Source organism: Lithobates pipiens, unplaced genomic scaffold, assembly GCF_037356315.1.
Source record: "Lithobates pipiens isolate NorthernLeopardFrog02 unplaced genomic scaffold, aLitPip1_a1.2 Scaffold_25, whole genome shotgun sequence".
NCBI lineage: Eukaryota > Metazoa > Chordata > Amphibia > Anura > Ranidae > Lithobates > Lithobates pipiens.
Genome location: NW_027507787.1, coordinates 222,862,310 through 222,884,658, shown reverse-complemented (window position 1 = coordinate 222,884,658; position 22,349 = coordinate 222,862,310). Strand labels below are relative to the sequence as shown.

The following is a 22,349-nucleotide window of genomic DNA, read 5'->3' as shown; positions in this document are numbered from 1 at the left end:
GAAATGCCAATCACCTTCCCGGCGCACGCGCACTGCACAGAGCGTCAGCATGAGCGCGCGAGAGAGAAACTGGCCAATGGGGTTGTGCACACTGTGCGGGCTGCCCGGGGCCGGGAAGTCCACCTTGGCAGCCGCGCTGAAAGAGAAGGCGAGCCCGGCGGCGCACACCATTGTCTCCTTGTCGTATGACGAGATCCTCGCGGAGGAGGCTTTCGAAGGAGAGTCGCTCCGCGAGTCTCGCGAAGTCTCCTGCCAGTCTCCGGAATCGGGCGGAAGAGAAGTGAGTGAACTGACCAATGAAGGGGAAAAAAAAAGTGACGTTTCCGCCTGTCAGCCAATCGGGGATTATGAATCAGTCACTTGCTCCTTACCTGACTAAAGATGGCGTTTGCTAACGTAGTATGAGTCTGTGTGGCCAGCTGGTGTGGGCAATGTGCACAAATATCTGAGGAGCATTGTGTAGTGTTAGGCAAAAACCGTAAAGCATTATTGGCTTCTATTTACTGCCAATTCATGTCAGTTTATTTTTATATTGCTCAGTTTAAAGTGTTACTAAACCCTCAAACGTAAAATCAGTCTGTATATGCAGTAAAGCATGCTTTATCTAGCTTCAAACAACTGAACGCGGAGGAGAGATGGGTTTGCTTTAAGAGCATATTAAATAAGGGCATTAGTCAGTGCAGCCCATTGGGTAATACATTTAAAAGAGCAAACAAAAGTCCTGGATGGCTTAACTCCAATGTAAAAATGCATATAAAAGCAAAGGAGGAGGACTTAAAAAAATACAAGGTTGAGGGATCATCATCAGCATTCAGACTTTATAAAGAATGCAACAAGAAATGTAAGGGTGCTATAAGGACGGCTAAGATAGAACATGAAAGACACATAGCAGAGGAGAGCAAAACAAATCCCAAGAAATTCTTTAAGTATGTAAATAGTAAAAAAGGGATGACAGACAATATTGGCTTCGGTAACCAAAACTGCAGTGTTTATCCTCATGACACATCACAGGAAGCACCTCCATGGTTAACCGAGGACAGAATTTAAATTAGACTTGGAGAAACTTAACATTAATAAATCACCACGACCGGATGACTTGCGTCGGAGGGTACTAAGGGAACTCAGTCAAGTAATTGCCAGACCATTGTTCCTAATTTTTACAAACCGTTTACTAACTGAAATGGTATCAGCTGATTGGAGAAAAGCCAATGTAGCACCAATATTTAAAAAGGGCCCAAAATACATCCCTGGGAATTACAGACCAGTTAGGCTAACATCAATAGTAGGCAAGCTCTTGTAGGGGACAATAAGGGACTATATACAAGATTTTAGTAATAAGAATGGTATCATTAACAGCAATCAGCATGGATTCATGAAGAATTGTTCTTGCCAAACCAATCTATTAACCTTCTATGAAGAGGTTAGTTGCCATCTAGATAAAGGAAGGCCCGTAGACGTGGTGTATCTGGATTTTTCAAAAGCATTTGACACAGTTCCCCATAAACATTTACTGTACAAATTAAGGTCCGTTGGCATGGACCATAGGGTGAGTACATGGTTTGAAAACTGGCTACAAGGGCGAGTTCAGAGGGTGGTGATAAATGGGGAGTACTCGGAATGGTCAGGGGTGGGTAGTGGGGTACCCCAGGGTTCGGTGCTGGGACCAATCCTGTTTAATTTATTCATAAATGACCTGAAGGATGGGGTAAACAGTTCAGTAAACAGTGTATTTGCGGACGATACTAAGCTAAGCAGGGCAATAACTTCTCCGCAGGATGTGGAAACCTTGCAAAAAGATCTGAACAAACTAATGGGGTGGGAAACTACACGGCCAATGAGGTTCAATGTAGAAAAATGTAAAATAATACATTTGGGTGGCAAAAATATGAATGCAATCTATACACTGGGGGGAGAACCTCTGGGGGAATCTAGGATCGAAAAGGACCTGGGGGTCCTAGTAGATGATAAGCTCAGCAATGGCATGCAATGCCAAGCTGCTTCTAACATAGCAAACAGAATATTGGCGTTAAAAAGAGGATCAACTCCAGAGATAAAACGATAATATCCCGGGGGGATCTCAACATCCATGGATGCATATCTGGTGCGCTTCATGATCACGGTAAAGGGCCAGTCATAGTGGCCCTTTACCATGTGATCTACTGTGTCCAATCACAGCTAATCACATGTAAACAAACTTGGCAGTTATCAGAATTCCTTTGCTCATGGAGAGGTGAGCCAGTAACCAACTAGTGTGACAGGGGACATTTACACCAATAATCAGTGCCCATCACTGCTGCCTATCAGTGCCCATCACGGTCTCCTCATCAGTGCCCATCACTGTCTCCTCATCAGTGCAGCCCATCAGTGCCCATCATGGCCTCCTCATCAGTGCCCATCACGACCTCCTTATCATTGCAGTCTATCAGTGCCCATCACAGCCTTCCTCATCAGTGCAGCCTACCAGTGCCCATCACAACCTCCTCATCAGTGCAGCCCGTCAGTGCCCATCATTGTCTCCTCATATAGAGCAGCCTATTAGTGCTCATCAGTGCAGCCTATCGGTGCCCATTACGGTCTCCTCATCAGTGCAGCCTATCAGTGCCCATTACGGTCTCCTCGTCAGTGCAGCCTATCAGTGCCCATCACGGTCTCCTCGTCAGTGCAGCCTATCAGTGCCCATCACGGTCTCCTCGTCAGTGCAGCCTATCAGTGCCCATCACGGTCTCCTCGTCAGTGCAGCCTATCAGTGCCCATCACGGTCCCCTCGTCAGTGCAGCCTATCAGTGCCCATCACGGTCCCCTCGTCAGTGCAGCCTATCAGTGCCCATCACGGTCCCCTCGTCAGTGCAGCCTATCAGTGCCCATCACGGTCCCCTCGTCAGTGCAGCCTATCAGTGCCCATCACGGTCTCCTCGTCAGTGCAGCCTATCAGTGCCCATCACTGTCTCCTCATCAGTGCAGCCTATCAGTGCCCATCAGTGAAGGCGAAAAGTTACTTATTTACAAAATGTTTTACCAGAAGCTAAGAAAAGCAAAGTCTTTTTTCGTTGGCTCCTGCTGCTGTCAATCCAATCTTGTGCAGGGGGGGGGGGGGCAGGGCTGAGCTGCGCTGCGCTGTCAATGTACGCACACAGCCCAGCTCAGGATTTAGCATGCATGAGTGCCCCCCCATAATAAGAAACTTGCTATGGGGGCATTCGGAAGGGAGAAGGAGCCGAAAGTGGCAGTGTGGGAGAATAGGAGTCTCCGGGTTGTTCTGTGAAAAACCATTGCACAGGGTAGGTAAGTATGACATGTTTATTAACAAAAAAAATAAAAATAAACCTTTACTATCACTTTAAAAAGTATAAAATGCAAAAAAATGTAAGTTGTAACTTTTTTCTAAGTGCATTAGCTGTCCAGCTCACAATATATATGTAATAAATGCCTTGTATCTTGTGCCCCATTTTGCAGCATTCCCTGTGGAAGCAGGACCGCCAACAACTCCTGCAGTGCCTGGAACATCTTATAGTGTCCATGTCCAGCCGCACTCTTCTACAAGCCCCCAGTGACGTCAAAGACAGTTTGTGGAGACGGTTTTGCCAATGCCTGGCAAGTCAAGGCTTAATCTCTGCCTCAAGTTCCAACTCGGGGTTTCAGCATTTTTGTATTAATCCGGTACATTTTCCTTTGTTCTTCATACTAGATGATAATTTCTACTATCAGAGCATGCGGTATGAGGTGTATCAGCTGGCGCGGAAGCGTAAGTACTTTCCATTCTTTGCTGTCTTTCCAGATTAGACATTCTGTCCCCACAATCTCTATATTGGTCTCTATAGCTTGGTCACACATCCAGCACAAGGGTGCTTTAAGTTTGTTTGCTTTGAGCTATTGTCCGTGGTATGGAAAGAAGTCAGGAGGCCTCAAAGCTGCTTTGTCCAAATTCTGCAGACAGCAGATTGGTGGGACTCCAAGTGGGAATCGGGATAGGATAGAAGATCTGATTTCCAAACAAGGAGAGCCTTAGGTTTATTCACGTTCAGATGGTGTCCCTGGTATGAGCAGAGGATGTGGGGTCTCCAAGCTTCAACTTCTAAACTCTGCAGACAATGGATTGGCGAGATATGGAGAAGGGAATTGAGTTAGAAGAGACGGTCCCATTCAAAAACAAGGATAGACTTAGATTTATTCACTTTCAGCTCATGTCCCTGGTATTGACAGAGGATTTAGAGCTTCTCTGTCTAAACTCTGCAGATAGTGGACCTGTAAGGTTTGGAATGGGAAAATATAGAGATGTGATTCACTGTGTGTGGCACCACATCCAAGAGTAATTACAGAAAAGGTTGAGGAAAATAATTAATGGACTTTAAAGGTTCCACTATGGTCCCAAATTTAAAAAAAGAAATTGCTCACATATGTGTATATATAACATTTACATTTTTATTATGAAAAATATAAAATTACATATTAAAATCAATATTAAATATATGCATGCTGTCTAAATGTATCTCCCCCATGTGTATAGATCACAAGGCTACAAAGAGACACATGTATGGATTGGCCCACAAGTCAATCACAAGTAAGATATGACATATGTGGTAATCCTGCACATGGATGTAGGGGCCAGCTCCCAGAGTCATTGTGATAACACCAATAGATGGCCACGCGTTTCGCCAAAGGCTTCTTCAGGGGGCCCCGTTGGTACTGGGGGATATACCATAATTGGCATCTAGTTACAAAAATAAATTTTACAAATAGATCTGATTACAAATACATTCCATATTGAGCATTAAACATATTGCAGCCAAACAAAAGAGATCCAGTGCTTACGCCACAGCCTACGTGCCACAATCACAATAAGAGACATGGAATTGGGATCAAAAGAAAAGAAGGTCTCATTCTGAAAGAAGGGTGCTATTAGATTTATTCACTTTCAACTAATTTATTTGGGAATGCACTATGGATATATGGCCTCAGAGCTTCTCCGTTTTTAAATTCTGCTGGCCGTGGATTGGTGTCAGGGCTGGGCTCGGCCCTTCCCTCTCTGAGCTGGCTGCTCAGCTGTCGGCCCCCATCTCTCTCCACAGTTACTCAGCTGTTGATATCCTGCTCGTCAGTCCTGCCTACTTAAGCCATCCAGTTGAGAGGGTTTCTGCCTTCTCTCCCGCGTTCCTGTTTAAAGGCTGACTTTTCTGACACCCCTTCTGGCTCCAGATCCTGCTTGCTGTTCCACTACATTGATCCCTGACTTCTGATTTGGCTGACTATCCATTCTGGTTACTGAACTCTGGCTATGTTTTTACTACGTTTAAACAAGTGTGATTTAACTGTACTTTTTGTTTTGGTCTGATTTCATGGTTTCTGACAATTGGTTGGGTTTAGGATGAGGATTGGGACTATGGCCAATAACATTGTTCATTTTTCATAGATTAAGTAGACTATTCACACACACACTATACTTGCCTTTCTTGGAAAGCTTAAAGAAGAGTTATTAGTTTTGTATGACATTTAACTTCCTAGGGGACCGGATGCATTTAGCACTTGTTCTCCTTCAAATCTGTCCCTTCGTTTCTAAGCAATGTGGTTGAACAGGTTTCCCTACCTCCCCCTGACAATGGCATGAGAAAAAAGACAGAATTGTGATGACAGCAGGGGGCGCTCTGAAGTCCAGCACTGCCATTCACAGTTGCAGCGCTATGCATCTACGGTATCAGCAGCTGAATCCAAACATACACAGCCTTGCTGATGGATCACACAGAGCTGTAGCGCTGAGTGCTCTTTCAGTTTTATGAATGAACAATCTGTGCTGTCATGCTGTGTTATACACTACACTAGTCCCGACATCCCTGATCATTCATTCTTAAAAGTGAAAGCTCACAGGGTGCTGTTATCCATTGGCTGGGCTGTGTATGTTTAGATGCAGACTACTGATAGACAGACACACAGCGCCGCAGCTCTGAGTGATCGGTCACAATTATGGATGAAGATTAGCGCTGCTAGTTCATTCATAGTAGTAAAAGATAACTTAAAACTGGGGCTCTGTGTAATCTATCATAGGGGGCACAGGCAGGTATCTTCCACAGAGCCACAGTTCTGAGTGATTTTTTTTTTTCTACTAATATGAATTAACAAGCAGCATTGATTGTTAAGTCGTAATAGTAAGTGATCACCCAGTTTATTGAGGGGGTGGGACTCTGTGCTGACTGCACCTTTCCCAATGGGAACACCCATAATTTGGGCTCCAAATGGGGATGGAGTTGGGAAAGATTAGATCTTCTCTTTGGTTTTCACTGCAATTTTAGGACTCTGTTAAAGAGGAACTGCAGTCTGTTCACATAATTTGTAATAAAAACATCTTTGCCATTCTAAAGCTTCCCTCCAACCACTTTGCATGTTATTTTATATATACTGTGATTCTGTACTTGCCAAATATGCTGCAGAAATCTCCCTCCACTGAGTCTGGCTGCAGCCATTTTAACTGTGGGCAGCTGAAGCTGTTGCCTGTTCACTTCCTGGATTTACACAGACACACACCTCCAGCTCTGCAGCTCTCATTGACCCTCTTATAACTCATCCCCCTCCCTTCCTGGCAAACTCTCACAAGAGTGAGAGAGAACTGTGTATGATGTCATAAGCCTAGGCTAATGATCAGACAAGAAACAAGAAAGTGAGCTGTGTAAGGTATTTACTGGCAGAAAAATAAAGTTTTATTATCCAAAGTTAAAACAACAAGGGCAGAAGATTTAATAGATGGAAAGATGAAAAAATTACCGAAGGTCCGCTTTAGGAGATTTCCCGTCACAATAAAAAAAGTGTTGCTAGACAAGAGGTGAGGGAAAATCTAAATCAAGGACAAAGACAAAAATAAAGGGGCTAACTTGGGTCCTAGTCTTCTCAGGGCAAAAATATACAGTATATAGTGTGTGTGTGTATATATATATATATATATATATATATATATATATATATATATATATATATATACAGTGAGCGAAAAAAGTGTTTGATCCCCTGCTGATTTTGTACATTTGCCCATTGACAAAGAAATGATCAGTCTACAATTTTGATGGAAGTTTTATTTTAAACACAAAATACACAACACATTTCCAGAAAAACACATTTCAAAAAAGTTCTAAATTGATTTGCATTTTAATGAGTGAAATAAGTATTTGATCCCTTCACAAAACATGACTTGGTGGCAAAACCCTTGTTGGCAATCACAGAGGTCAGATGTTCCTTGTAGTTGGCCACCAGGTTTGCTCACATCTCAGGAGGGATTTTGTCCCACTCCTCTTTGCAGATCCTCTCCAAGTCATTAAGGTTTCGAGGCTGACGTTTGGTAACTCAAACCTTCAGCTACCGCCACATATTTCCAATGGGATTAAGGTCTGGAGACTGGCTGAGCCACTCCTGGACCTTCCCGTAGTGTGCTGCTTCTTGAGCCACTCCTTTGCTGTCTTGGCCGTCTGTTTTGGGTCATTGTCATGCTGGAATATCCATCCATGACCAATTTTCAATGCCCTGGCTGAGGGAAGGAGGTTCTCGTCCAAGATTTGACAGTATATGGCCCCGTCCATCGTCCCTTTGATGTGGTGAAGTTGTCCTGTCCCCTTAGCAGAAAAACACCCCCAAAGCATAATCTTTCCTCCTCCATGTTTGATGGCAGTGTTGGTGTTCTTGGGGTCATAGGCAGCCTTCCTCCTCCTCCAAACACGGCGAGTTGTGTTGATGCCAAGGATCTTGATTTTGGTCTCATCTGACCGCAAAACTTTCACCCAGTTCTCCTCTGAATCATTCAGATGTTCATTAGAAAACTTCAGACGGGCCTGTACATGTTCTTTCTTGAGGGTGATACAAGATTTCAGTCCTTCATGTCGTAGTGTGTTACTAATTGTTTTCTTGGTGACTATGGTCTCAGCTGCCTTGAGATCATTGAGAAGATTCTCCTGTGTAGTTCTGGGCTGATTCCTCACCGTTCTCATGATCATTGAAACTCCACGAGGTGAGATGTTGCACGGAGCCCCAGACCGAGGGACATTGACAGTTATTTTGTGTTTTTCTTCCATTTACGAATAATCACACCAATTGTTGTCACCCTCTCACCAAGCTGCTTGGCGATGGTCTTGTAACCCATTCCAGCCTTGTGTAGGTCTACAATCTTGTCCCTGACATCCTTGGACAGCTCTCTGGTCTTGGCCATGGTGGAGAGATTGGAATCTGATTGCTTCTGTGGACAGGTGTCTTTTTATACAGGTAACAAGCTGAGATTAGGAACACACTCTTTAGGAGAGTTCTCCTAATCTCAGCTTGTTACCTGTATAGAAGACACCTGGGAGACAGAAATCTTGCTGATTGATGGGGGATCTAATACTTACTATTATTTTATTTTACTTTTTATTTTTAAAATGCAAATCAATTTATAACTTTTTTTCAAATGCGTTTTTCTGGATATTTTTGTTATTCTGTCTCCTCACTAGTAAAATAAACCGACCATTACAATTATAGACTGATCATTTCTTTGTCAGTGGGCAAGTGTACAAAATCATCAGGGGATCAAATACTGTTTTCCCTCACTGTAGATTTCTTGCCTGGTGAATCTAACTAGCTGAGCCCCCCGACATCAGTGAGATCCTAACAGAGGTTTCCTGCTCCTATCCTGAATGAAAAGAAAATGTTTTCGCTGGGCATAAGTCTGAATACAATGGACCCTTGGTTTACGAGTAACACGGTTAAGAAGCGTTTTGAAAGACGAGCAACTTATTTTTTATTTTTTAAATTCTGACTCGGTTTGCGAGTGTTGTCTTGCAAAATGAGCAGAATTCAAGCTAATGAGCGGACACTTGGAGCGGTTCGGAGCCGATCGGAAATACTCCATTCCCGAGGCTTTCCTAGTTCAGCCAAGCTGTCCCCGAGTATTTGAGGCTCTCTGGCGCCCCCCCATCTCTGGTTACATGCGGTATTGCATGTAATAGAAGTCAATGCGGGACAAATTTTCCATTGACTTCTATGGGGAAACTCGCTTTGATATGCAAGCGCTTTGGATTACAAGCATTCTCCTGGAACGAATTATGTTCATAATCCAAGGTTCCACTATATTAGAAAAATGCATTGCTGTGCTTGTGTATTCATCAGTTTCTTCTTTCTCAGATTCTCTGGGATTCTGTCAGTTGTATCTGCAGTGCTCGACTGAAAGCTGCTTGCAGAGGAATAAAGACAGACAGCACCCTGTAATGGATAGGACGATCCTGCTGATGGAAAGGAAAATAGAGAAGCCCAACCCTGAGAAGAACACATGGGAAGAGAACAGTCTTTTCCTGGACAGCTCTGGAGGAGGCATAGTAGATGAGTAAGGATGGGAAAAAATTGATATGTAGGTTCCTGTATGTGACATAGACCATATCACTGCACATGTACTCTAAATATATATATATATATATATATATATATATATACCATAATAGACCTAATTTAGATTAAAGTGGTTGTAGACCTCAGACATGAAATATGAACAAAGCATATCCCTCTCTAGTGTGCATTTGTCTTAATTAGAAATGACACTTTGTGCACAATCTGCTGCTTCATTCCTCTGCTATCAGCACGAGTCATTTCTAACACGTTTTCACCAAGAGGAAAATGGTGATGGGGCGGGAGCTCCAGCAGAACGACAACCTCAACTCTGTTCCTGCGTGTTATGTGCAGGGGGGTGTGCGTCTCTTCCCACCAATCAGCTCTCAGACCCCTCCTCACTGAGCTCCTGAAGTGTTTAAATTTACATCTCCGCCCCTTTTTTTTTCTAAACGCTCAGACAAGCTTTATTAATTCAGCAATTTGAATGGCTGTAGAGAGGAGAAGACTGTAGATATATGGGTATAATTTATGTAGGAGGATTTGTTTCATCTCCGTGTATCACCTGGGGATAGTCAGTTCACTGGATATATGTAAAGGTTTACAACCACTTTAACCACTTGCTTACTGGGCACCTAAACCCTCCCCCCCCCCCACCCAGACCAATTTTCAGCTTTTAGCGTGGTCACTCTTTGAATGACAATTGCGCAGTCATACAACACTGTAGCTAAATTACATTTTTATATATTTTTTTCCCCACAAATAGAGCTTTCTTTTGGTGGTATTTTATCACCTCCTGAGTTTTTTTTTTTTTTTTTTTTTTTTCTTTTTTTTCTTTTTTTTGTAAAAAAATAAATAAATAAAAAAAGACAGAATTTAAAAAAAAAAACGAATACAAAACCATTTTATATTTTGTTAATAAATTTTGCAAACAGGTAATTTTTCTCCTTCATTGATGTACGCTGATGAGGCTGCACTGATAGGTGGCACTGATGGGCGACACTGGCAGCACTGCTAGGTAGCACTGATGAGACACTGGCACCAGTGGTGGGTATTGATAGGTGGCACTGATTGCTGGCACTTATGTACTGGTGGGCACTGATTCGTGGCACTGTGGGCACTGGCAGGTGGTACCAGTGGGCACATATGAGGCTGCTTCCCCTCTTCCTCTTTGGGACCGATGTCCATTCAACAGATGCCGGTGATTGGCTTTTTTTTTTTCCTTCTCATGCTGTTAGCGTGAGAAAAAAAAGATGATTACAGATCTTCTGTTTACATCACATGATCAGCTGTCATTGGCCGACAGCTGAGATCATGTGGTAAGGGGCCCGAGAGCGACCCCTTACTCCGATCTGTGATCACCCGAGCCTCATTGACTTGGGCGATCACAGTGCGTGCCCTTCACGGGGGGCGTGGCGAGCGTGCAAAGGGGAGGACGTCTATTAACGGCCTCCCAGCAAAACAGATCCGCGCTGTAGCCATCATTCGGCTATAACGCAGATCTGAAGGGGTTAAAGTGATTGTAATGGTTCGCTTTTTTTTTTTTTTTTTTACTTTAAAATGGCAAACATATCATACTTGCCTCCACTGTGCAGCTGAATTTGCACAGAGTGGCCCCGATCGTCCAATTCTGGGGTCCCCCGGCGGCTCTCGCAGTTCCTCCCCACATCAGATAACCCTCTAGGACAGGGGTGTCCAAACTTTTTTCAAAGAGGGCCAGATTTGATGAAGTGAACATGCGCGAGGGCCGACCATTTTGCCTGACATTCTTTGAACCATTAAAATTCGGTCTAAGTGTGTTCGTTCAAACACTAATACATGGCCCAACAAGAATTCTCTTGCCTTTGTGGCTGTGTGTGTTAAAGAGATGAGCTTGGACGTGTTATTTGGATATACCGTATTTATTGGCGTATAGCACACACCTTCACTTTAAGATGGAAGTTTCAGGAAAAAACTTAAAATTTTAAATAAAAAAACTGCGAAGCAAAATAAGGATCAGTGCCCATCTGCGCACCCACCATTGCCGGGAATGCAGCGCCCACCATTGCCGGGAATGCAGCGCCCACCATTGCCGGGAATGCAGCGCCCACCATTGCCGGGAATGCAGCGCCCACCATTGCCAGGAATGCAGCGCCCACCGTTAGCCAGGAATGCAGCCACCGTTAGCCAGGAATGCAGCCACCGTTAGCCAGGAATGCAGCCACCGTTAGCCAGGAATGCAGCCACCGTTAGCCAGGAATGCAGCCACCATTAGCCAGGAATGCAGCCACCATTAGCCAGGATTTCACTCACTATTGCCAGGAATGCAGCCACCATTAGCCAGGATTTCACTCACTATTGCCAGGAATGCAGCCACCATTAGTCAGGAATGCAGCCACCATTAGTCAGGATTTCACTCACTATTGCCAGGAATGCAGCCACCATTAGCCAGGAATTCACTCACTATTAGCCAGGAATGTACTCACCATTGCCATCAGTGCAGCCTTCGAGGGGGCTGGACGAGCGCCAAAGAACAGGAGAATCTCCTGTTTACACAGCGGCCTCTTTAAGAGAAAGTCCCGCCTCCTTTGATGGACAAAACAGTCGTCCAATGGCAGAGGCGGGACTTCCTATTACAGAGGCTGCCGTCTAAACAGGAAATACTCCTGTGTGCACGGCACTTGTATCGCCTCCTATCTCCGAGGCAGCCGGACTATATATCTTTTGTGGCCCCGGCGCTGGGAGATCATCGGGGGCCACAAAAGATATATATGTTTAGATAACCAGGCGGGCCGTTCATAACCAGGCCGCGGGCTGCGATTGGCCCGCGGGCCGGACTTTGGACATGCCTGCTCTAGGAGAAGCGCGCTCCCAAGTCCAGAATTCAGCGTCCATAGCCACCGAATGTATGACTGGGCCCCACCCCCCCTGTGCCCCGCATCATTATATTTCATTGACAGCAGCGGAAGCCAATGGCTGCCCTGCTATCAATCTATCCAATCAAGAGTCAAGTACCCCAGGCAGAGAGACCGTGCGTCCCTGGTGGGTGAAGTTCCAGGGCTCGGGTAAGCAAGATGGGGAGGCACTAGCAGGTGTTTTTTCACCTTCATGCATCCTAAAACACGAATGTTTACAACCTCTTTAAGTTGTCAACTTTTCATGTGTGTCCAGTGGGGCTATGTTGCAGCTGGCCTAGCGTGTAGCTGCGGTCTGCGCTCGCTGGCCAGACTGGGGAGACCACTGGATCTTAGTGTCCAGCCTATCGCCCAGTCCGGCAGTTGATTGATTGTAGATCTCACAGGAAAAAATCTAAGAGAAAAAAAAGTAGCTTAAAAAGCAAAAACTAAAAATTGCCAGGACCAGAGATCCCAGCAGGGAACTAGGCAGAAAAACAAAAGAAAGACTGAAGGCCTATAGCAGAGGGGGGGTTTGTATATCAGCTAGGACTGCCCATGGGCGTAGCCAAGTCTTTTTTTTCTGTCTAGTGTCCTACTCCTGAAGGGGGTGATATAACCCTATGGTTCTGAATAAGGAAGTGTTGTGTCTGTCAATGAACAAATGAGAAATGCTGATTTTTAATTTGTAAGCAACAAGTGTTAGAAAAAGGCTTAGTCTTTAAGTGGTTAAACTGACCTCATTTACAGACCGAAGTTCATCCCTTTGATCTAAATTAAAATACTTTGTTTATAGTTATCTCCCAGTGCTGACAATGTTGTGATAAACTTGGCAGGCTGCCTGTTTTTTTTTTAATTATTATTTATTTATTTTGACAGCTGTACAGAATCGGGAAATGCTCTATTAAAGCGGTTCTGCACCTTTAAAAAAAATATTAAAAGCCAGCAGCTAAAAATATTGCAGCTGCTGACTTTTAATAAATTGACACTTACCTGTCCCAGGGTCCAGCGATGTCGGCGGCAGATGACGAGCGATCGCTCGTCTCTCTGCTGCCCCCGCCGCCATTCTCTGTCAGGGAATCGGGAAGTGAAGCATTGCGGCTCTTGTTGCGCGGTGCGTCTCTGCTGGTCCCCGCTGTGTCCTGGGAACTGTGTGTTTCCCAGAACACAACGGGGGGACGGGGCATCTGCGGCGGTCTTGTCCCGGAAGTGGGTGCAGATACCTGGATTATCCAGGTAACTGCACCCCCCCCTCCCCCCTGAAAGGTGCCGATTGTGGCACTGGAGGGGGGGAGGGATCAGATGAGCGGAACTTCCACTTCAGGGTGGAGGTCCGCTTTAAGATGGTGAGGGGGGGGTTGAATCGAGATTGCGATTGTTTTTTATTTTTTTTTAACGATTAATCGTGCAGCTCTTTTCTCAGCTAATGTATTTTTTTTTTTTTAGAGCAAAATAAAAAATAGTTTATTATTTGGAATCAGATGAAGGAAACTAGTTATGTGAATTCCAGAATTCTAGTGTTGCAGATTATATACTTGCCATATGAACAGCGTCATCTAGTGGCTGAAATGGTGTTTCAGGTCTGAGGTCTGTTCCTGGAAAATGTATTTTGTTAAAGAGTCTCTTCTACTAAAATCGCCCTAACTTATATTTATCCCCCCCCCCCAAATATTGCTAACTAAACATTAAAAAAAACAGTAACCGCAAATAGTAAAACTTCAGATCCCATCACTGTCCACGCCTCACAATAATACGCTCCTACTCATTGCTAGGAATTATACATATGGGGTGAGCGGTCTACTAAATAAATACGAGAAAAAACACTGGTCAAAGGTCTGCTTTAAGGGGTCAGTTTCAATGTAAGTTGATTTTGAATATTCTAAGTATCCACTATATTGTTGTTTTTTTTTTTTTTTTTTTTTTTTTTTTTTTTTAGTATACGAATAAATGACTTGCTGAGTCGAGCCCTGGAAAACCCTGTGCAACCTCTAGATGATGATAATGAGGAAAGGGTAGGTAAATGAACTTCGATATATTATCATACTACTTAAAGCTACTTTCACACTGGTACGACAAACGCTCTGACATTGGGAGCTTATGTCGCATGACGTACGAAAATAAATGTTTCCCTATGGGAGCCGCCTTAACTGGTCTGACACAAGTCGGTCCGACTTTGAAAAGTCGGATCAGAGTTGGATTGCTGTCTTGACTGATCCGAATTTGGCAATGCGACTTGTGCTGTGATGATCTTGAAGGGGAACTCCACGCCAAATGAAAAAAAAACAGCATGGGTTCCCCCTCCAAGAGCATACCAGGCGCCGGAAACCCCCCCCCCCCCCCCCCCCCCCAAACTGTAGCAGGCCACATCTCCTCAACATGGAAAGCACCTTGTCCCCATATTGATGAGGACAAGGGCCTCTCCCCATCAACCTTGGCTGTTGGCCCCCAGATCCCAGCCCCCCCACTCTATATGAATGAATAAGTCAAAAATAAACACATTACACGTTTTAAAAATTTATTAGGCAGCTCCGGGGTCTCTTCCGATCTCTTTTGCCCTCTCCGTATCCTCGCCTGATGTCTTCTACCTCTGTTGGTTCTTTTCCGCTCTCTCTCCAGTTCTTCTCCCTCTGTCTTCTGCTGGGTCTCCTTCGCTATCTGCTCGCTCTTTTCCGCTCTCTTCTCCCTCTGTTGTTCATCCGATTTTGACTTGACACTCTCTCCCGTTCTAATGCTGGGTGCGCCACTATTTATATTGCCGTGGGGCGGGGTCACTGGAGGCCCACTCCTTATGACGTCACTACCCCATCATGCCCCGGGTGGTGACATCATAAGGGGGCGGACAGAGGGAGAAGAACCAGAGAGAGAGTGGAGAAGAGCTGGAGAATGGAGATGAACCAACAGAGGAAGAAGAGCCGGAGAGAGAAGAGATCTGAAGAGGCCTGATCTGAAGAGAGCTGCCTAATAAATTACTTTAAAAACACGTGTGATGTGTTTTATTTGATTTGACCACTTTTTTTTTTTTTTTTTTTTTTGGTGACTGGGTAGGGGTACAATGCATACTCATCACATAGGTTGGGAGGGGCCGGAATCTGGGGGATCTTCCAGATTCCGATAAGCCCCCCGCCCGCAGACCCCCAACAACCAACAGCGAGGGTTGTCGGGAAGAGGCCCTTGTCCTCATCAACATGGGGACAAGGTGCTTTGGGGTGGGGGGGTACAACCCCCCCCCCCCATGTTGAGAGCATGCGGTCTGGTCCACCCCCTTTCCTGACCTGCCGGGCTGTGTGCTCGGATAAGGGTCTGGTATGGGTTTTGGGGGGACCCCTGAAAATCCATACCAGACCGAAGGGCTTGGTATGCTCTTGGAGTGGGAACCCATGTTGTTGTGTGCCCAAGTCTAGGCGACGGGCACATCAGGCAGCGGTGGGATCGGGGCATCGGCGGGAATCGGGCAGCAGCTTCTGTGTCTCCTCCTGGGCGTCCAATAGGATCACCTGTCCTGTCAGCCAAGCGGGTGACGGGTATCAGACCCATTTCCCGATTGGCCGTGAGGAGGATCAGTGTTGCAACAGCGAATATTTATTCGCTATTACAACACAACTGGGTGGGCTCCAGATGGAATGCTCTGCGGCCCCGAGCCCACTCGATTTTGAAGCCCATTAGAGCCTCTAGCTCTAATCGGGTACTTCAAACCAAAAAAACCCCCACCATAGGAATTCATGCTCTCGGTGTCCCGAAAGGGGCTGGGAGCATGGATAGGGGGGTGGCGCCTCGTGCTCTCACACTGGACGGGCTGCCCCTGGACTGTTGTCACCATTCGGCATTCACATGGGACTCTGCAATTTCCAGCGGCAGGAATCTGCTGATTCCTGTGCCTGGAATGACATGTCTGTGCAAAAAAGCTGCAGCCACTGACTCAAAACAATGACAGGCTGATGGCCTAATTGCAGCTACAATGTACCAATTGCAATCAATGTATTAAAAGCATTACAATGCTTCTGAAAATCCCATGGCATCACGTGTAAGGTTGCATTTACAACTACATCTGGCGTGTATGACCCGTTATCTTATATGTGCATATTCCTGTTCCGAATTGTGTACCGTACGTCTTGTCAGTTCCCATTATTCAATTATCTGACGTCCTCTGTTAACAGGAACGGGATCGTGAAATCTGTTCGGCCAGTCTCATCCATCAGGCAGATCAAAGCCTACGACGGCTCATCTCCGAAACGATGCAGACAGTAAAAGGTAATGTTGTGTGATGACAACACAGCAGATATTCCATTCCCAGTTTGACATCTTTTCATCAGGAATGAATTATTTACAAAAGCAGCTGTCATGGATCCCATTTCTTTATCTTAAAAGGTTTTATTGGCCTTGTGCCAGCAGAGATTTGGAAGCCGCTAGCAGTATCTGATGTAAGAGCAAGTGAGGTGTACATGGCAAATGTTGCAGGGTAGCTGGAGAACTTTGATCTATATTTGTTTATTAAAACTAATAAATCTGACGTTGAAGCCGCCTTTATAGTTAAGCTGTACCCCAATGTTTAGTTAGCGTGAAGTATTGCAGAGTTTGATCCTGTGCCAATTTCTGCTTTTTATTAGCCCAAAAAAATAAAAAATTCCCAAACTCCCTGCACCTGGTGGATAGCTAAGTCTCAGCTGTGAGATGAATTACTTTGTTCCTCTATGGAGTATATTATTCATATATTCCTAGAACTCAGCGGGTTTGAATGAAATTTGGAGGTCCAGGCATAGGATTTCCTTCCCGCAGGGGTAAAAAAAACTCATGTTTGTGCTCCGACCCATGGATGTGGTCTGTGTAGGTCTATCACGAAATAGACCCCATCACAGTGCCCACTTACATCAGGTGTTGCCTTAGGCCTCTTTCACATGGCCGACACGTTCAGGTCCGCCTGTTCGTTTTTCAGGCGGACCTGAACAGATGTTCCATAGACCTCTATGGAGCGTTGGATTTCAGCGGTGACATGTCCACTGACATCCGACCCGCTCCGATCCGAAAAAGTGTGACGGAGGAGAAGCCTACTTTTCAATCTGATCTCCCATATGGGAGAGCGGCGCTCCCTTCATATGCAATGAAGGGAGGCCAAACTAATCTGTATGTCTATCACAAAATAGACCCCATCACAATGCCCACTTATATCAGGTATCTCTCTGAGTGCCCTTTTGCACGGGCTTTCCGATCAGGTTCACCTGTCGGTTTTTCAGATGGACATGATCAGAGCCTCAGTTCATGGCTTTGAAGCTGCAGATGTCTGCTGATATCCGACGCTATACGATCCTGTCCGTGAAATCCAGATGGATGGCGACCCTATTTTCCATCCGTCTGGTGGGTCGGATGAAATCGGACAGGTGGTGAGTTTTCATCTGATCTCTCCATAGAGGAGAGCGGGAGCTCTGACATGTTTGTCTCTACACAGTGAGTGGAGAAGGACCTGTCATCCTGATCAGCACAGTGGTGTAGTGGTTAGCACTTTCACCTAGCAGCAATAGGGTCGCTGGTTCAAATCCTGACCACAATACCATCTGCCTGAAGTTTGCATGTTCTCCCTGTGCCTGCGTTGGTTTCCTCCGGGTACTCCGGTTTCCTCCCACACTCCAAAGACATGCTGGTAGGTTAATTAGACCTCGTCTAAAAAACATAAATTGGCCTTAATATGTGTATGTCAATGTTGTAAGCATGTCAGGACCTTACGGGGTAAAAGGACAACGCAAAAGCCGCAGATGGTGCCAAGAAAAAAAAAAGCGCCCTGAGGCGATTCAGTTCGCATAGGTAGCGCTATACAAGTCACTCACTCGTGATCAGCGAATCAATCCCCTGCTGAGCGAACTGCCTGCAGGAAGGACCCCAAATGATATGTCTTTTCTAAGCCAGGCACACAGAGGGTGGGAGCCAGGAGTTGAAGCAGGGGGCAGGGCTTGTATGTGACATAAATCGGTTCTTAGGATGCTGGTGGTCCTAGCAAACAATGGGGGTTATTTACTAAAGGCAAATTCACTTTGCACTGTAAGTGCACATGGAAGTAAAGTCACTGTAGATCCGAGGGGGACATGCAAGGAAAATAAACAGCATTTTAGCTTGCACATGATTGGATAAAATCAGCAGAGCTTCCCCTCATTTCAGATCTACCCCTTAGATTAAGAGCAAGTGCACTTTCAGTGCAAAGTGGATTTACCTTTCGTAAAATAACCACCAATGTCTGCTGCAGACTACTTCGAGATCCCAGGCTAGAAGGGTCACTCTTGTGGGGAAAAACCACATCCAAATCACATACAGTATCTCTCAAAAGGTTGTAAATATTTTCTTCTATCTTTGACAACACTGAAGAAATTACACTTCCCCAAAGCCCCAAAAAGTCCGCCGGAGCCCACACACGGGTGGATTGTGAGTACGAGGCCTTAGGGAGGAAAAAAAAAAAAGTATTCAATCCCCTGCTGATTTTGTACGTTTGCCCACTGACAAAGAAATGATCGGTCTATAATTTTAATGGTCGGTTTATTTTAACAGCGAGACACAGAACAAAAATATGCAGAAAAATGCATTTCAAAAAAAGTTATAAATTGATTTGCATTTTAAATGAGTGAAATGGGGGATTAAATACTCATCATTTAGCAAAATTTTTGTCTCCCAGGTGTCTTCTATACAGGCAAAATGAGATTAGGAGCATTCTTAAAGGGAGTGCTCCTAATCTCAGCTTGTTACCTGTATAAAAGACACCTGTACACAGACGCAATCAGATACCAATCTCTCCACCATGGCCAAGACCAGAGAGCTGTCCAAGGATGTCAGGGACAAGATTGTAGACCTACACAAGGCTGGAATGGGCTACAAAACTAATCGCCAAGCTGCATGGCGAGAGGGTGACAACAGTTGACGTGATTATTTGCAAATTGAATTAACACAACATAACTGTCAATCTCCCTCGGTCTGGGGCTCCATGTAAGATCTCAGCTCATGGAGTTTCAATGATCATGAGAACGGTGAGGAATCAGCCCAAAACTACAAGGGAGAATCTTGTCAATGATCTCAAGGCAGCTGGGACCATAGTTACCAAGAAAACAATTAGTGAAGTTTGCTAATGAACATTTGAATGATTCAGAGGAGAACAGGGTGAAAGTGTTGTGGTCAGATGAGGCCAAAATCAAGCCCTTTAGCATCAACTCACGTTTGGAGGAGGAAGAGGAGGAGGAATGCTGCCTATGATCCCAAGAACACCACCCCCACCGTCAAACATGGAGGTGGAATCATTATGCTTTGTGGGTGTTTTTTTTTTTGCTAAGGGGACAGGACAACTTTACCGCATCAAAGGGATGATGGACGGGGCCATTTACCATCAAATCTTGGGTGAGAACCTCCTTCCCTCAGCCAGAGCATTGAAAATTGGTCGTGGATGGGTATTCCATTTTTGGATATGCGTATTCCAGCATGACAATGACCCAAAACACATGGCCAAGGCAACAAAGGAGCACATTAAGGCCCTGAAGTGGCGCGCAGACCTTAATCCCATAGAAAATATGTGGAAGGAGCTGAAGGTTTGAATTACCAAACATCAGCCTCCAAACCTTAAACGACTTGGAGAGGATCTGCAAAGAGGAGTGGGACAAAATCCCTCCTGAGATGTGTGTAAACCTGGTGGCCAAATACAAGAAACATCTGACCTCTGTGATTGCCAACAAGGGTTTTGCCACCAAGTACTAAGTCACGTTTTGCAAAGGGTTCAAATACTTATATATATATATATATACACACACACACACAACTTTTTTGAAATGCGTTTTTCTGGATTTTTTGGTTGTTATTCTGTCTCTCACTGTTAACATAAACCGACCATTAAAATTATAGATTGATTGTTTGTCAGTGGGCAAACGTATAAAATCAGCAGGGGATCAAATACTTTTTTCCCCCTCACTGTAGATATGTTTATTCCTGATCTGTGGCACACTAGGTAGTGAAGATAGTCAGAATGGTCTTAGTAACTGTACTTTATAAAAAAAAAAAAAAAAAAAAAAAAAAAAAAAAATTTTTTTGTATTTTTAGGGTCAGTTGCTAACCAGGATATTAAAAGAATTGCTCAAGAACTCCAGTGTGTAAAGTCGAAGGCTTTGGAACAATTAAGGCAGCATCACATCACGGTGCAGACTGTCCCACTCGACAAAGACAGACAACGTTTCAATGTGCAATTGTATTTTACAGAAGAAAAAAAGCGGATATTGCAGCCGTACTTGTGCCAGTCTCAGAAGCCATGGTTGGATGGCCAAAAATCGGACATCTCCTAGGAAATACCTAGATACTTGCTATAGCTTGTATGAATTAATTTTTTTTTTTATCTACAGTATATGTTTTTTTGTTTTATTGAGTCTTCTTATATATATATATATATATATATATATATATATATATATATATATATATATATATATATAAAAAAAATCTCAACAAGATGGGTTTAAATTTATTTTCTATATAGATATAGGCAGCTTGTAATCCTTATATATTATTATATATAAATTATAAAAAATATAAATATTAAAAAATTTAAACATGCAATAAATAGCACAGCCCTCATCTTGACTTTTTACATGGCCGCACAGACTATACTAATAAAAAAAAAAAAAAAACATGCACATTCCATCAGTGCCAGATCATCTCAGTGTAATACCCAATTTCACCAGTAGGAGGCACTTCAGCTTTTATACCGAATGAAGCTGCAGAAAGTTATTTTACAGAACAGTTTGGACCGTTATTTGTAGGGTGCTCAAAGGGAATATGAAAGTAACCTATTGCTTGCCATCCAGTTGGATCTATTAGCAGTAGCAGAGAAGGGAGCAGGGTTTATTTTCTTTATCTACCTGCGCCTGCACCCAAAGTATTAAATTCAGACAGGCCATAGGCAAATGTGGCAATTTTAAGGCTTTGATGTGGAATCTCTTTAGTTCTCCCAAGTGCAATTTCATCACTCCAGAACTGGCTTGCAGCTGAAGGGCCCAGGCAAAGAACAAAAAAAAACTAAGATTTTTTTTTTGTGTGTTAGTATGCAGATTACTAAGCCCGGGTTCAAACATGTGCATTGCCAATTGAAGCTCTGGTTTCAGGGCCGGTTCCCACTGCTGCGATGCGGGAACGCCAAGAATCTACTGCGGATTCTCGCATCGCATGTCTCCCGGCGGCAGTTCACTCTGCCCTATGCGAACTGCTGGAAGTGTCAGTTAAAAAGCTAATTACACCCCCCAAATCAGTTCACATATCGTAGTGCAATCTGCAAGCTCAGACAGGAATCGGATCACATGGTGTGAACACCCATGAGATCCGATTCTGCTGCAGACCAAAAAAAAAAAAAAGGGGGGGGGGGGGGTCCTGTACAAGTTTGGTCCGAATGTGATGCAAATTCAGCCATACTATCTGTATGGCTGAAATCGCATCGCACAGAGATCGGATGTGATTTGCACTTCATGCCTGATGAAGGAGCACGCATGCTCCGAACCCGAGCGCTGTAGCTACACCCCTCGATTTCAAGCGGCTGACGTTCTCCACCTGCTGACGTGCTCATTGTAGGACACAAACACCCCGGAGCGACGGACGCCACCGGAAGCGTCCGGGGCCTGACCCCCTACTACAGCCCAGCAAGACACACGGGATGATAGCTGAGGACGGCCGCGGAGATCTATTATGCCTGTTTTTGTCTACTCAAATGTGAGTGCACATATTTTAATTTATAAATAAAGCTATGTTTTAATAGACATACTACTCTTAGAGCGGCGCTGCTCTACCTCTCTTTTCTCCTAAAACTAATAAGTGGTTGTGTTAAAAAAAAAAAGTTGGAAAAATAAACAAATTTAAGAATGTGTCGTCTCTCTTCCAATCACACAAACATTTAGTGTTAAATTGTATGAGCACTCAATATAACATTTGCAAGCCTACATGGCTAATAAAAAAAGTCTAATAAACCAAAAAAATACACATATAAAGTGCTCAGTGTGCAAAAAGCGTCCATACAAAATATTTGTCCAAAAAAACTGAAAAAAAAACCCCACACACCGGAGAAAGATATATTCCGTCACATAAACCCCTCCCCCTGGTCCGGGGAACATTGATACATGTCACCCGTCCTAGGATTGGACGGGTGAGCTGTCT

At 44.4% G+C, this 22,349-nt stretch overlaps 1 protein-coding gene across 1 annotated transcript; it reads left to right on the top strand.

The window, feature by feature from the left end:
• Positions 1–49: 49 nt before the first annotated feature.
• PSTK (phosphoseryl-tRNA kinase) lies at positions 50–20,574 on the top strand. The gene is made up of 6 exons (XM_077455587.1): positions 50–280; positions 3,454–3,742; positions 9,127–9,325; positions 14,134–14,209; positions 16,352–16,445; positions 20,256–20,574. Exons 1-6 carry the CDS (start codon positions 50–52, stop codon positions 20,492–20,494), a joined length of 1,128 nt encoding a protein of 375 aa, XP_077311713.1. The 3' UTR covers positions 20,495–20,574.
• Positions 20,575–22,349: the final 1,775 nt, after the last annotated feature.